Source organism: Balaenoptera borealis (genome assembly GCF_965194805.1).
Source record: "Balaenoptera borealis genome assembly, chromosome: 18".
NCBI classification, from domain to species: Eukaryota; Metazoa; Chordata; class Mammalia; order Artiodactyla; family Balaenopteridae; genus Balaenoptera; species Balaenoptera borealis.
In genome coordinates this window covers 76,772,672-76,788,516 of record NC_138877.1, presented here as the reverse complement: position 1 = coordinate 76,788,516, position 15,845 = coordinate 76,772,672, and the positions used below count along the sequence as shown (strand labels likewise).

The 15,845-nt window shown below is 41.9% G+C and overlaps 1 protein-coding gene across 1 annotated transcript; it reads right to left on the bottom strand.

Annotated features, from left to right (window-relative positions):
• Nucleotides 1–462: 462 nt before the first annotated feature.
• Nucleotides 463–15,551, bottom strand: LOC309616070 (uncharacterized protein). The gene is made up of 3 exons (XM_082366268.1): nucleotides 7,100–15,551; nucleotides 1,847–6,780; nucleotides 463–1,808 (listed from the first exon to the last, which is right to left on the bottom strand). Exons 2-3 carry the CDS (start codon nucleotides 2,216–2,218, stop codon nucleotides 1,362–1,364), a joined length of 819 nt encoding a protein of 272 aa, XP_082222394.1. The 5' UTR covers nucleotides 2,219–6,780; nucleotides 7,100–15,551; the 3' UTR covers nucleotides 463–1,361.
• Nucleotides 15,552–15,845: the final 294 nt, after the last annotated feature.

Sequence of the window (15,845 nt, the reverse complement as noted above, 5' to 3'; positions counted from 1 at the left end):
AAAAAAGGTTCCTGAGCCCAGTACCTATTAGCAAAGGGGCCTCGTGCAGCCAGGGAGGGTAAACAACCGTGGGAAAGGGATGGCTCGCTCACGAGAGATTTGCTGAGGCATGGTTGCCTCTTTCTCTTCTCGAGTCACGTACGTTCTCGACTTTTCCCACCTCATCTGTAGATGCTGACAGTCATTTAAGAGGGTATTTTCAGGGAGAATTGCCCTTAGATAAAACATTTATTTTGCGATAAAGTGAGCATGTTCAAATCAAGTGGAAAATGACATTTTCATTTAATAGATAATGCTAGGACATCAGCTAATATTTGTAAAACACAGCAAAGCAACAAATAAACAGACAAAACTTAGATTATTACCTCAAAGAAACTACAAAAAAAAAATCCAGATGGATTAAAGAGTCAAATATAAAAAAGAAAAATATGAAGATTTAAACTAAAATACAGGTAGAAATATAACTAACCTCGGAAGGATGTTTTTCTAAGCGTGAATCAGTGGAAGAAACTACAGAAGGAATAGTCACAGATTTGACTTTGTAAAACTGAAATACAAAAGTTTAAATGAACAAAACCCAGGAGCAGGAGTGAAACGAAAAGACAAACACAGACAGGGTAAATATTTACAACATTTTGGACAAATGGTTCATGGCCTTCATTTAGGCAGAGCTTTTGCCAGTCAGTAAAAAAAAAGATAATGGTTCCCAAAGAGAAAATTTCCAAGGATAAGAACAACACAAATACAATAGGAAATGGCTTAAATGAACTTTGATCAACTACAGAAGGAGAGAAGGATATTCCAAATTGATATGTCAGTCCCGGTGTAAGGAGAGTCTCAATTTGACATAGTTTGTTGTGACATATTCTGGTGTTACTTACAAATGAGGCTGAGAAAAAGTTGCAAGGAAACGATATGAAAGAAAAACTCTCAGATTTTGTCAGGAGTTTTGCCAACCTCCTAGCAGGCAGGGTGTGGTAACACAAGAACACCACCAACGAATCTGAATTACATTTTGTTTCATGACCATATACAAGCTTTTCTTGGGTAAAACGTATCATAAATTTTTCCAACTAGTTTGCTACCATAAGTGTTCACTCCCTATCAAATAATCCATCTAATAAAAAAAGAATAAAAATGACAGTAGCTAACATTTACTGAGTGCATTCCAGGCTCAGTGTAATATATACAGAATTTTATTCAATCATCACAATAAGTCTATATCTTAGGCTTTACTATTATTATCCTCATTTTATAAATGAGGAAATGAAGCGTTGGTGCCCCAGATTTCATATATCAGTTAGTGTCAACGACAAAATTCAAATCTAGGTTCCAAGTGCCCCCAACTCAGCATCTTAATGTTACTCACCATCATCATCATCACCACCACCACCATCACCTTCTTCATCACCATCACCACCATCATCGCCATCATCTTCACCACCATCATCACCATCACCTTCATCATCATCATCATCATCATCATCACCAACATCATCACCATCATCACCTTCATCATCATCATCATCATCATCACCAACATCATCACCATCATCACCTTCATCATCATCACCAACATCATTACCTTCATCATCGTCACCTTCATCATCATCATCGTCACCCTCATCATCACCGTCATCATCATCACCTTCATCATCATCATCATCACCATCATCACCACCACCATCATCCCCATCATCTTCATCACCATCATCATCCCCACCATCATCATCACCACCTTCATCATCATCATCATCATCATCACCTTCATCATCATCATCACCTGATTTCATCATCATCATCATCACCTGATTTCATCATCATCATCATCATCATCATGACCAACATCACCATCATCATCACCTTCATCATCAACATCAGCATCATCACCAACATCATCATTACCTTCATCATCATCATCATCATCATCTTCACCATCATCATCACCACAATTCTGGACCCGGTTCACACTGCCCCTGTATCCCAAATGCCCCCCACCCCCTGATCTTTGATATCCCCCCACTTTGGCTGTTGAAAGATATTTTTCTCTGAAGGTGCATATCAAATGTTCCATCCCTACAAACCTTTTCTGTGGTTCCACATCCTCGATGCCAAGTGAATGATGTCTCCTTATTGGCCCTTGTATCAGTTCCCTAGGCCTGCTTAACAAAGTACCACAAACCGGGTAGCTTAAAACAACAGAAATGAATTCTCTCATAGTTCTGGAGGCCAGAAGTCCAGAATTAAGGTGTTAGCAGGGTTGGTTTCTTTTGGAGGATTCAGAGTGCGAGTTTGCTCCATGCCTATCTCCTAGCTTCTGCTGGCAATCCTTAGTGTTCCTTGGATCGTAGACACACCGCTTGGTCTCGGCCACCATCACGTGGAATTCTCCCTGTGCCTCTGCTTTTTCTTCTTATAAGGGCCCCAGTCATTGGATCCACCCTAATCCTGTATGACCTCATCTCAATGTTACATCTGCAAAGACCCTTTTCCCAAATAAGGTCACATTCTGAGATTCTGGATAGACATGAATTTTGGGGGGACTCTATTCCACCTAGCACAGGTTCCACTCAAATGTGGGGAATTCCATTATATCAGATCCTGCCCTGGACCCAAATACCCATGAATAGACCCATGACGGTACATCGAGAAATGCTCACTAATCCGATGCAAAATGGAAAAAGATGACCAATCCTAGAGCTTTAGATAGAATGATTGATTGACTGCTGGATCACAGTAGGTTTTCTAACTATGCTCTCCTGGCAAGGACTGTTCTTTATTCTGAGATTACGTCCTTTTTTTCCACATTAAAATTTTTTTTAAAATAAAAAGATTTTAGTATTTATCAGGAAGGGGTAGAGGGAATTGTCCTCATTTTGAAAACTGTCCTTCACTGGCAGCTCTAAATCTCCCTCTTATTCTTCTTTTTCTTTCTGGGCCTGTGAAACCCGAGTCTGGGAGCCACAGCTTTGTAATAATTATTTATTTGTACGTCTTTCTCCCTTCACTTGATGAGAGCTCCTTGAAAGTGGGACTGGGATGTTATTTACTTTTATTTCTTCACTGTTCCACCTTTGTCTAGCTCATCATATTCACCGAAGGAAGGAATAGACGATCAGCAGGTATAGGAAGTGGGGAGGGGACGAGAGGACAGGCCCCCTCTGAGTAGGACCAGCGGATGCCGGGCTGTTGATCGGGGCACAGTGCAACATGTGGATTTGATCCAGTTTCTCCAGAGCCAGCAGCTTGCACCTGGCTGGTCATGGCTGGCTCTCTGGTGGGAACTTTCATCCTCAGTAAAGTGCTCAGGTGACACTGCCTGAGTGCTGCTCTCCACCACGTGGGCCACCACAGCGCATCCAGCAGGAGCAAAATCACGACTACGTGATGGTCATTTGTGCCAAAAAGGATTTTTCCTAAAAAGTTGAGGTTTTTAAGTAGCTTTTTTAAGAACCCTTTGGTTGTACAAATAACTCTCATGTGGCCCTGGTCACCTTTAGGATGAATATTTCTCTCTTTCTTGACATTGAAAAGTAAGAGGGAAAAGAGAACGGGTGGAGGCTGAATTAGCCTACCTGGAGGAGGGGAAATGCTTCTGTGTCGGTGCGTGGTGCACCTTTTCGGAGAAAGGCTTTCAGAAGAGAAAGATTTTCCTGTTTTTTAGCTTCTTTAACTTTTGAAACTTCCTCCTCTTTTTAGAGGCTCACTGGGAAATCTCAAACTCCTGTCCCCAGAGTGAGCCGTCTTCTGCCCTGTCTACCCCGAAGGCACTGGGATAGAGTTTCTAAAACTCAAGATCATTCTTCTCATGAAAAAAACCACTTACATTCAACGTAGATAAAGCGCAAAATGTAGACAACCAAAAAGAAGGAAAAAACGACCCATAATTCCCCTGCCCAGAGATAATCAGTTAAAACTCTGCTGATTTTCATTCCAGAATTCTTGTTCACATTTTGCTTATTTTTCCAAAATGACAATCGTACTTGGCCTGATTTCCTTCTCACCGCTTAACATTGTTTGAGGAGTATCTTTTCTGTCAGCAAATAACTATGTCCACTCTTTCGGTGGCTCAGCAATGTTCAGTTGTCGAATATATCCTTATTTATTTAAGTGCTTCCATATGATTATATCTGACTGTTTTAATTAGCTCTGTAAGATCCCTCTTTTAAATCTTTGGTACACTCTTGACCTTTGTATTTGTGAGATATATATATGTTTATATCTGCTGACTCATTCAGTGACTATAAATGTGTGTGTGTGTGTGTGTGTGTGTGTGTGTGTGTGTGTATATATAATTTCAAAAATTTATAGTTTAGACCTGCCTGGAGGTCCAGCACTTAAAACACTGCATGGTATGGATATGTGGAAGCCATTGAAAGCACACAACCTTGTACACACTTCCTATGTTTGTATCAAATAACTCGGTTACACACTAAAATTGAATGAATTCTGGGATACCTGCTCTTTCCAGACCCACCAAATACTATGCAAACTACAGTCACGACCAGTGAAACTCAAAACTACAGCGTAGACCTACTAGAGAATGGACTTGAGGACATGGGACGTTGGGAGGGGGAAGGGTAAGCTGGGACAAAGTGAGAGAGTGGCATGGACATATATACACTACCAAACGTAAAATAGATAGCCAGTGGGAAGCAGCCGCATAGCACAGGGAGATCAGCTCGGTGCTTTGTGACCACCTAGAGGGGTGGGATAGGGAGGGTGGGAGGGAGACGCAAGAGGGAGGGGATATGGGGATATATGTACACATATAGCTGATTCACTTTGTTATACAGCAGAAACTAACACAACATTGTAAAGCAATTATACTCCAATAAAGATGTTAAAAAAAAAGCCCAGAAAACAAAAATAAACTACAGCGCCCATTTGGGAACAAATAGGGTTGTTATTTGATATCTAAAATGGATTGATCTCTTGAAAAAAAAAGCTATGTATACTTATTGGTTTTCCCATCGTTGTCTCTGGAATTTGACTCTTTTGACTATGCCCTGAAAAGGTTAAATGCTAAGGATGTTTCGGAGCCTGGTCTCCTGAGACAGGTGAGGGATATTCCTGAGCCTTGGCTGTCACTGTTTCAAAGCAGCAAGGAGAAATTATGAGTTAGTCATCGAAACTGGATATGTTTATCTGCACCAGCATTCACCAGGGACAAATACCAGATCCACTCGTAATTTTTTCCTACTGTTGGAAGGCATTACCAAAATCAAAATTGAGCTGGTGTGAGTGAGTTTGGAGATTATACATATATATTTGTTTTAAAATGATGTTCTAAAATTATAGCTGAAGTGGATGGGCACTGGTCCCAGAGGACTGCATTCCCTCCTGTGACAGCAATTCTAGAGAGAAACTGTGTTTGCTCTGCTAAGATTTGCTTTTAGGATTTCCGAATTTGTAGATTGCAAGAGCCCATCCAAAAGATGAACAGTTTTTAATCCAGTCAATTCCAGTAAAGCAAATATATACCATTATGTGTGGAGCATCCTTGATATTGTCAACTTAGACAGATGCACATCAATACAAAAAGAAAAGCTTTTGCTTACACTCTTTGATACAGGGTTTAAGACGAGAGAACAAAGAAAATGTACCAAGTTCTACCCCCATCCCCTGAATCTCCCGAGACTCCTTCCTCTGTCCAATTAAATAATTTCATCTTGACTATAAATGCTTTCATAGGGCTTGATTCTTTTAAAAATACAAACCAAGGCTCTGCATTGCAAATCTGAGACGCAGGACCCCGCAGAAAGGCAGCGTTTGGATTTTGATTGGGTGATGGCCTCCAGCATGGGCCGTGGTTCATAGGCTCGTCCAACCCTTGGATGGTGGACTCCACGGCCACCTGAGGACATATTCGGTGACAAATGCTGTGCTTGTTCATTCATTCTGGTTGTCATGACAGCCAGCCAGACAGCCATTTTTTCATGTAGGCATTTCTTACAAAGATGCGACAGTGGGAAGGAGGGGGCAGAGACAGAAGAAGGAAGATGTCAAGTAGGAAATGAACACTCAGGGGTTCAGTGAAACAGCGACAGGGAAGGGGTGCCACGTAATATAAGAGGCAGCTCATCTCACAGAGACACACTCTACGTTGTGGGTTCTTCTTAACTGTGGTTTTTACGTGGGGCAGGTTTTTCAGATCAAAACTAGCAGAGACAAGACCTAACGGCCAAAGGAATTTTACCACTTTTGGCATCACCAGAGGACCGACGGACTTCTTGTCCTGTCGTCTGGTTTGGCAGAAGTCTCTCCAGATCCCCTTTAGCCCCCATGGTTTAAAAGAAAATGCAGAAGAGAAATTTTGAGTACGTGGGAAGCAGCCATCTCATTTCTCTCCTTTGGGATTTTGGAGAAGTCCGTGTACCCTGGGTGACCGTGGAAACATCCACGGTCACCTCCACTTCCTTCTTTTTGGTTTTGCGCCTTTCCCCGCCCTGTCCCACTGCGATTCTTCTGTCTGATGCCCCGTTGGCTCTCTCCTCTCCCCACAAGGAGCTTGCAAGTTTTCTCGCTGATAAAACTTCCAGGCTGCTGATTCCTCCAGAGAAGTTCAGGTGGATGGCACAGTCTATATAAAGGCACTTGTTATTCATAAGGGCCAGGCCCTGCCCGAAGCATTTCATTCAATTTCTCAACTTTTTTCACAAAAACCACTATATGTATCCCCCTGTTATAAAGAGGAAAGTCCTAGAGAGGTCAAAATTTACCCCATTGACTTTTACGTGGGAGCAACCAAGATGCCAACCAAGACGGTCGACCCCAGACCTTCTGTTTTGTTTTTTTTTTTTTTTTTTTTTATAAATTTATTTATTTATTTTTGGCTGTGTTGGGTCTTCGTTTCTGTGCGAGGGCTTTCTCTAGTTGCTGTGAGCAGGGGCCACTCTTCATCGCGGTGCGCGGGCCTCTCACTGTCACGGCCTCTCTTGCTGCGGAGCACAGGCTCCAGACGTGCAGGCTCAGTAGTTGTGGCTCACGGGCCTAGTTGCTCCGCGGCATGTGGGATCTTCCCAGACCAGGGCTTGAACCCGTGTCCCCTGCATTGGCAGGCAGATTCTCAACCACTGCGCCACCAGGGAAGCCCGACCTTCTGTCTTAACCTGAACATTTCCCATGAGTGAGCAGGTCTTCGACCTTTTGTGAGAAGTTCGTTCCCAGAAACAAGCCTGAAGGCCCCAGGGCGCCTCTCAGGAACCGACCTGGGATCCAAGGGTGTCTAGGCTGCAGCCAGCAAGGGATTCTGCAAGTGGGCCTCGGAGAGGACTGCCTGGAAGGTTCATTATAGGAGGACTTCCGACGCTCCGATAATCCTAATGCAGCTTTGCACACTCGCTTTGGGACGAGTTTGGTTCCCATCCATTTACTGACCATCCATGGTTTTCTCCTGTATCCATCGCTGCTTTGGAAGGATCCATTGCGAAATCCCTCACTTGTCATCCGAAGGCATGTTATTGCTAAATTCAAGAGAAAGAGAAGGAAAAAAGGGAAATGAAGACAACCTTGGTTTAAAATTTAGCTCTTCCCCTGAAACTGGGAACAAGCGTGTTATTTATGTTGAAACTTCAGCCTGGCTTAGCTCACACAACACCATCTATCAAAATTCCTGGCTTGCAGAGTCATTCTGCCAGACTCAATTATGGAGTTAATTCCACCCTAACTGGAAACAGAGGTTTTGGTTCATTTCCTCTCCAACATCTCTGGGGATGCCTTTGATCCGATTCCAGGGCGTCCAAGTTCAAGCCAGTTTAGTCGGAATCAATGGGCATCTTCTGGCTCATCTTCTGTGAATGTAGAAACACACACTCACACTCACACCCACCCCACACCACACACAGGTACACACACTCACACATGTGCATGCATGCCCCCCCAAAGCACACACATGCACACCCAACCACACTCAAACACAGGTGTGCACGTGCACACACACTCTCACACACACACACACACTCAGGCTCCCCTGGAACATCTGGTCACACATCTTTAAGAAGGTACGTTCTTCTTTCTCAACATTTGCAAGCCATATTATTTACCTCTTTGGTTTTTTCTCACAAGCTGTTTCTGTAGATTGCTGCCTTCATTCTCTCCCTGGTTGCAAAAGCTACATTTCGACAAGCAGGAAGCGACAAGAACAGAACACTGTGTCTTAAGTGAACTCACCGCAGACTTATCATCAGATCGCTATCATCAAATCGCTTCCTCAGACTGAAAGAATTCCTGCCAGTTCTGATACGCAACTGAATTGTGGTTGTAACTCCTCGTGCCGAGACCTTCAGGGGCAGTCTGATGGAGTGCGCGTCATTCTGTATCTATACGGTTGCATGTAGAAAATATGTTTGCAGAAATATATACAGTATAACTCCAATATTCTCATTCATTAGCTTCAAGATAACATTTGCAAAGTTTTCTACTTTTTGTTCAACTAGATATGTTTGGTAAAACTGTATGAAAGTATCATTTTTTGTAGGTGACAGTGATTGAATACCATCAATTTTATATGCCTTATTATTAAAGATAAGCTTCCATGCGTTGGAAATGTCAGATGGAAGGAGAGCCTGACTTTTGACATTATTGTAAGACGTGTGACAATTAGCTTGAGACAAAGCATAAAACTTTAAAAAGTATTCAGTGAATTAAGCTGAATTAAAATAAGAATATACGCAAACTTTCTACACAAGGACACTTATGTTTAATGACAAGCCATTTATATGGCACAAGCAAGCATGTACTTTATTTTTCATTTATTTATTTTTTTGGCCGGGTCATGAGGCGGGCGGGATCTTAGTTCCCTCACCAGCGATCGAACCCGTGACCCCTGCAGTGGAAACGCCAAGTCTTAACCACTGGACCATCAGGGAATTCCCAAGCACGTACTTTAGTAGATTATACAAAAGTACAGTATATGTTTTGAGCAGATATTCACATTTAGGGAAAGGGTGGTATATTTAACTTTATCAGGTTCTTGAGATATTAATAAAATATGGCAATGTGGTCACACAAGGCAAAATATACTCCTGAACAGGAAAAGCTCTTTTGTAAGTTTCATATAGTATTTTCATCAGAGACCCAGAAAGACAGGTTAAATAAGAACCACAGAAAAAGCAGATGCATAGTACTATAATTTAACGGAAAGAATGGCAGTTTCATCTTTCTTGTGTGAAGATGAAGCATTTTGATTTTAAGTGTTACTCCATTACCAGATCACATGTGAGTTTTTCTTATAACTGGGAAGGTGTGTAGCCTTTTTAACCCTACTTTTCAGCTAGCGGGTTGCTCCCAAGGTCAAGTTGTCTGAGGAAACACCCAGAGCTCAGAGTTGGTTGTTGAGATGGGTCAGTGGCTAAAGGACACAGGTTACTGATCCCCTGGGACAGAGGGATGCTAGGACTCCGCTTCTAGAACTGTGGTGAACAAACCTTAGATCCACCTTCGTTATTTCATTTCTGAGAAGGAAAGTCAGATTGTCACTTAGCTGGGCATTTTCTGACACTAATTCTGCACATTCACATCCCATGTCTTTGGGCTCCAGGTGGGGTGTTGACGGTCGTAGATTTTGGGTTCTGACCGCTTGAGTTCGAGGTCCTTGTTAGCTGTATGACTTGGGGTGAGTTATTTAGCCTGAAAATTAGTTTCCTCCTGTTGGAGTCCTGACAATCTCTTACCCATAGGGCTGATGTGGGAGTTGAATGAGAAAACTCCTGTGGAGCTTTTAGCAGCGAGCGCATCACCTGTGGAGTACTCAGTCAGTGTTTTCTGGGGAACACTAACTGCCACCGAAGTACTTTCCATGCTGGGACTTTTAACCCCATATCTCAGGCCTTCGGCAATAAGGAAACACTTCGTTTCCGGCTTGGGAGCGAAAACCATGACTCCAACTTTATGACAGGAAATACAATCCAAACAATACGATTTTTTTTCCCCCAGACTCAAGTTTCCTCCTTGAGATCACCGTGGTAGCCTTTGCTGAATCTCAGCTGGCACTTACAACACTGGTTTCCAAAGGCTGGACCCGTGAGAGAACCCTGTGCGTTCCAGTAATGCATATTTTTTGAATATCAGAATTATCTCACCCAAATGATTCAAGCCGGGGCTCCAGCCCTCAACTCTATCACTTTCTCTCCAGCGGACACATCCCTAATGAGGTCAAAGGGAGCATTTGGATGCCGGAACTCATTGGTCTGGCATAAGTGTCATAAATCTCAGAGTTGAAGGGCACATTCGATGTTATTATTCTAATCCCTTCACTTTGCAGGGGGTGAAACCACGACTGAGCAAGCGGAGGGAGGATACGTACGGTTATTTTCCTGCAACTTTGCAGAGTTTTACTACGACGGTCTGAACCTTACAGGAACAGGATGTGGTAACAAGCTTCTCTTAACAGCTGTAATCTCCTTACCCTGATGTGCCCTTACTGTGAGGGTGGACATTCACTGAGGAGAAAAGGGTGGAGGAGGCTTCCTTCTCTGTGCAATTGATCAAATAAAAAAAACCCCAAGACGTGGCAGGGTCCCCGTATGCAGGCGCCGCTTGCCATTTTGTGCATCTTCTTGGCGTTTGTCTGACCGGCTCCAGGGCAGGTTGGAGCACTGCTGCTCTATTAGTTCCCTGTGCATGATTTCATACCGACTTTTGCCTTTTGAAGTGTCTGGCTTCCAGTCACCCAGAACCCCGTCTGCATGTGGCATGATCTTTCTGGCAGGAGTGTAAACAACTTCCCTCTGATGTGCTGTCACAAAGCAGCATATATCCAGCCTGGTCCCCCAGCCTCAGTCATTTGGATTTAGTCTAGGTTAATGCTTTCATGGTGCTGAGATCTGGAAGCCAGCCAACAGAGGAAACATACAACCCATGCAAACAGCAGACACTCAAAGATGGTTTTACCTCCTTCTCTCATCAAGACTTTAAGGAAGCATTCATTTCATACTTCTTTTTCTTTTTTAAACTTCCTCTGGGAAGGTTAAAAAGGAAAGGCCTTATTAGTGCTTAGCCTCTGAATTAGTTGTTACCTGCACATCCAGACCTCCGATTACACGCTCACAATGCACTTGCCATCTGTGTCAGGAAGATTTTTACAGGTTCCAACATTCAGCTTGGATAAAAGGACCAAAATCAGGGAAGCAAGCTGATGTTTATCCATACTTGCGTAAAAGAGGCTTTTTTGGTTTAAATGTTTATTGAATAAATGAATGACTGACCCCCATAGCCACCTCGCTGCTGTGATTGGAGACAGACTTAATTCACACTCTGCATGCTTATTTCAAATATCTATCTGCAGAGAATTTTTCTTTAAATACACATTTTTATCTTGGAATAACTTTAGATTTTCAGAAAAGTGGCATGCATAGTTCAGAGAACTTCCCTAATGTTAATATCCTATGTAACCATGGCGTGTTTGTTAAGACCCTGAAATTAACATTGCTGTAATACTTTTAACTCTAGACTTTATCAGCTTTCACCATTTTTTAAACTAATGTTCCTTTTCTCTTCCAGGATTTAATTCAGGATACCATATTATGTTTAGAAGAAGTTGGGGTTTTGGGGGTTTGTTTTCCTCCCTCATAAAATTAAATGAGCAAAACTTCCCCCCCTAAGAAAATAACAGTTGATGAATTTAATTAGGGGTTGGCCGGATTATTCTACAAAGGGCCAGATAGTAAGGGTTAGGCTTTGTATCCATGGGCCTTTGCCGTTGGAGTGCAAAAGCCATCACAGACTATAGGTGAACGAATGAGCATAGCTGTGTTCCAATAAATCTTTATTTGCAAAACATGAGGTGGCCGTATTTGAGTTTCAGGCAACAGTGAGCTATGATTTAACATCCAGCCTGGTGTAATAGTCACTAAAACCGACCGTATCTCATTGTCACCGAAGTGTTTAGGGTCCTCCTATGCCCTGGAGCGAGTGGGCCCTGTGCTGAAGGAGCTAAATAGACCCCTCTCTCCTGTGGTCCAGACGGAAGGTGGCAGAATTCTCTTTACTGAAGGATTCTCTGTCTACTTTTATCTACACCCAGAAATCCTCTTCCATAATACCAACAGAACAATCATTATACAAATTTAAATGGCCAATTCATGATTGTTGTCATGCCCTAAGGGTGTGAGTTAATACCTGCTTGGGCTGGGGGATGCTTTTGAACAAACTCTCTGGTGAATCTAGCTAATCAATCCCACTTAAGTGAAATGTATTTCTGTAAAATTCATTTACCTTTCATGTAGTTGTGTTTGGAGGTTACTTCTTTGAGAAGTGTGCTATTCATTCTGAGCTGTTAATCTTTCTTTTTTTTTTTGAATATATTCTTTGGAGCACTTTTATTCTTATTCTTTGGAGCACTTTTAGGTTCACAGAAGAATTGAGCAGGAGGTACAGAGCGTCCCCATATGCCCCCTGCTCGCACAAATCCACAGATTCCCCCACTGTGCCCACTGTGATGGCTCATTTTATGTGTCAACGAGGCTGGGCCAGGGGTGCCCAGATCTTTGCTCGAACAGTATTCCGGGTGTGTCTGCGAGGGCATATTGGGTGGGATTACTATTTGAATTGGTAGACTGAGTAAAGCATGTTGCCCTCTCCCATGTGGGTGGGCCTCAGCCAATCAGCTGAAGGCCTGAATAGAACAAAGGCTGACCTTTCCCAAGTAAGAGAGAATGCCTCCTGCCTGACTGGTTTTTAATTGGGACATTGGCTTTTCCTGGGTTTGAACTTGCTGGCCTTTGGAGTGGAACTTACAGCAGCATCTGCTCTTCTGGGTCTCCAGTGTCGACTGCAGATTTTCATAATCATACCTCCATAAACATGGGAGCCAATTCCTTATGATAAATCTCTTTATGCGTCCGCATTCTATGGGTCTTGTTTCTCTGGAGAACGCTGACTAATACATCCACCATCAACAACCCCCACCAGAATGGTACATCTGATGGACCTACGTTGACACATCATCACCCGGAGTCCATACTTCACAGGTGGGTTCACTCCTGGTGTTGTATACTCTATGGGTTTGGACAAATGTATAATGACATAGAACCATTCACTCCCTTAAAAATCCTCTGTGCTTTATGTATTCATCCTTTCCTCTCTGCCTCCTTTCAACCCTGACAACCACTGATCTTTAAGCTTTTGCCTTTCTCCAGAATGTCATAATTGGAATCATGCAGTATATAGCATTTTCAGATTTTGCTTAGTAATACGCATTTAAGTTTCCTTCAAGTCTTTTTGTACCTTAATAATGCACTTCTTTTTAGAGCTGAATAATATTCCATTGTCTGGATCTACCAAGTTTATTTATTCATCCCCCTACTGAAGGACATCTTGGTTGCTTCCAAGTTTTGGCGATTATGAATAAAGCTGTTATAAACATCCATGTGCAGGTTTTTGTGTGGACATAAGTTTTCAACTCCTTTGGATAAATACCAAGGAGTGTGATAGCTGGATCATATGGTAAGAGTATGTTTAGTTTTGTAGGAAACTGACAAACTGTTTTCCAAAGTGTACCATTTTGTGTTTCCACCAGCAATGAATAAAAGTTCCTGTTGCCCCACATCCGCACCGGCATTTTGTTTTGTCTATATTCTGGATTTTGGTCATGCTAATAGGTATGTAGTGACATCTCATTATCGTCTTAATTTGCATTTCCCTAATGACATATGATGTTTATGTATTTTCATATGCTTACTTGCTATCTTCATATATTCTTTGGTGAGGTGTCTGTTCAGATATTTTGCCTGTTTTTAAAGCTGGGTTGTTCATTTTCTTATTGTTGAGTTGTAAGAGTTCTTTGCATATTTTGGATACCATTCCTTGGTCAGAGGTGTCATTTGCAAATATTTCCCAGCAATCTTCTGTGGCTTGCCTCATCCTCTCGACAGTGTCCTTTGCAGAGCAGTGGTTTTTAATTTTAATGAAGTCCAGCTTATCCATTGTTTCTTTCTTGGTACAAGTTTTTAATGATGTCATCACCAAATCCAAACTCATCTAGATTTGCTCCTATGTTCTAGGAGTTTATGGTTTTGCATTTTACACTTATTTCTATCATCTATGTTGAGTTAATTTTTGTGAAGGGTGTAAGGTCTGTGTCTAGATCTATTTTTTTGCATGTGGATGTCCAGTTGTTTCAACACCAGTTGTTGAAGAGACTATCCTTTCTCTATTGATTTGCCTTTGCCTTTGGCTTTATTTGCATGGGTCTATTTCTGGGCTATGCCTTCTGTTCATTGATCTGTTTTGTCTGTCCTTTTGCCAATACCGCACTGTCATAATTGCTGTAGTTCCATAGTAAATCTTGAAGTTGGGTAGTATTAGTCCCCTGACTTTTCTCTTCTTAAATATTGGGATGCTATTCTGGGTTTATTAACCTTTTAAAATTTTGTAAGATTTTGAGATATGGATTCTTCAGACCTATCTCTTTTTTGTGTGTTATAAGTAAAAATACATATGGCTTTTAATTAATACACATAAATTCCTTGGAAATCGTTACTTATTTTCTAGGCCCTAAGCCCTCCCTCTAATTTGAGCTTCCTTGGAATTCACCTAGAGCTTGATTTTGTTTCATTTTTCCTGTCAGGGAACCATGTGCACAACGCTGTTATTTGGTTGTTTTTAAAAAAAGTCTCTGTAAGCTTTTAACTCCACAGTTAGCGTCTGCAGGAGCCACAGTTTGGGGTCTACATAGCTGTGGAAAATGTATTTCTCAGAGTTACAAGGTGTGGTTTTTGGCATGTTCAGTAAAAAAACAAACAATAGTAAAAAGGAATTTCTAAGAACATTCTTTCACCTATGAGTAATCTCCTTTTATTTTGTGCTTGACCTGTCTAAAAGGAATTGATCCTCCTAGGAATACCCCAGGTTTCACGAGACCCCGAGGAAACTGCAGTTTATGACAGAGCTAAAAAAAATTGGTAAGCGTTGATATTACAGAAGAAGGAATTGACAGCTTCGCTTTGTGATTGCAGACTGCTTGATTTCTCCTTCCCCTGCCTTGTCGGTGGAGTTTCTTGGGCCCAGGAATGTGATTGGGAAAATCAAGCAGACTAGAGAATGTCATTGCTAGTGGTTTAACACATCCTTGTCTAGAGTAGAGTTTGACAGAGTGATTGGTACAGTCATTATTGGAAAGAAAACTGGAGATTGTCCATTTGGGGATTAATGTTTCATTTTAAATCAGTGATTTTTAGCCTAGTTTTTTTTGAACACTTTGGGAATCTCCTGGCAGTTATGGATTGGGTCCCTAGAAAAATACACAGTTACACAAAATTTTGGTTACAGTTTTTAAGAGATTCAAAGACCCTCTGCACCTCAGAATGTGAGCCCATCTTTTAAAATCTTACTTTTGAACCTACCTTTTGAAGGGTGTATATCATATATACCACGTAAGTTTTTCTAAGTTGTGTTTCCTGGATGGATACTCTGTTTACTATAACAGTTTTGTTTCAATGCTATAAACCAAGAGTGAGCCAACTGTGGCCCCTGGGTCTGATATGGGCACCCACCTGTTCTTGCAAATAAAGTTTTAGTGGAACATGGCCCCGACCATTTGTGTATGCATTGTCTACTGCTACTTTCATGCTACAAGAGCAAAGTGAATAGTTGGGAGCGAGGCTGCAGGGCCTGAAAAGCAGAAATTATTTACTATTTGGACCTTTTTGGAGAAACCTGGCTGACTCCTGCTACCAAGATTGAAATCTGGGAAAATGGAATTTATAGTTTTTCATTTAATTCACATTGATAATTAGCTACATTTGACACATTCTCCGAATCACAGGAGCTTAATATTCCTGTAGCAGGATGTTTAATGAGACGTTCCCTGTTATCTCAGAATCTGGGCCAAGCTTCCAAGCTGA

Coding starts and splice junctions, on each gene's coding strand:
- LOC309616070 (XM_082366268.1), bottom strand. CDS start 2,218: ATGAGAGAATTCATTTCTGTTGTTTTAAGCTACCCGGTTTGTGGTACT. Junction 1,809..1,846: donor AAGGTGATGATGATGGTGAT/GTTGGTCATGAT, acceptor TGATGAAATCAG/GTGATGATGATGATGATGAA.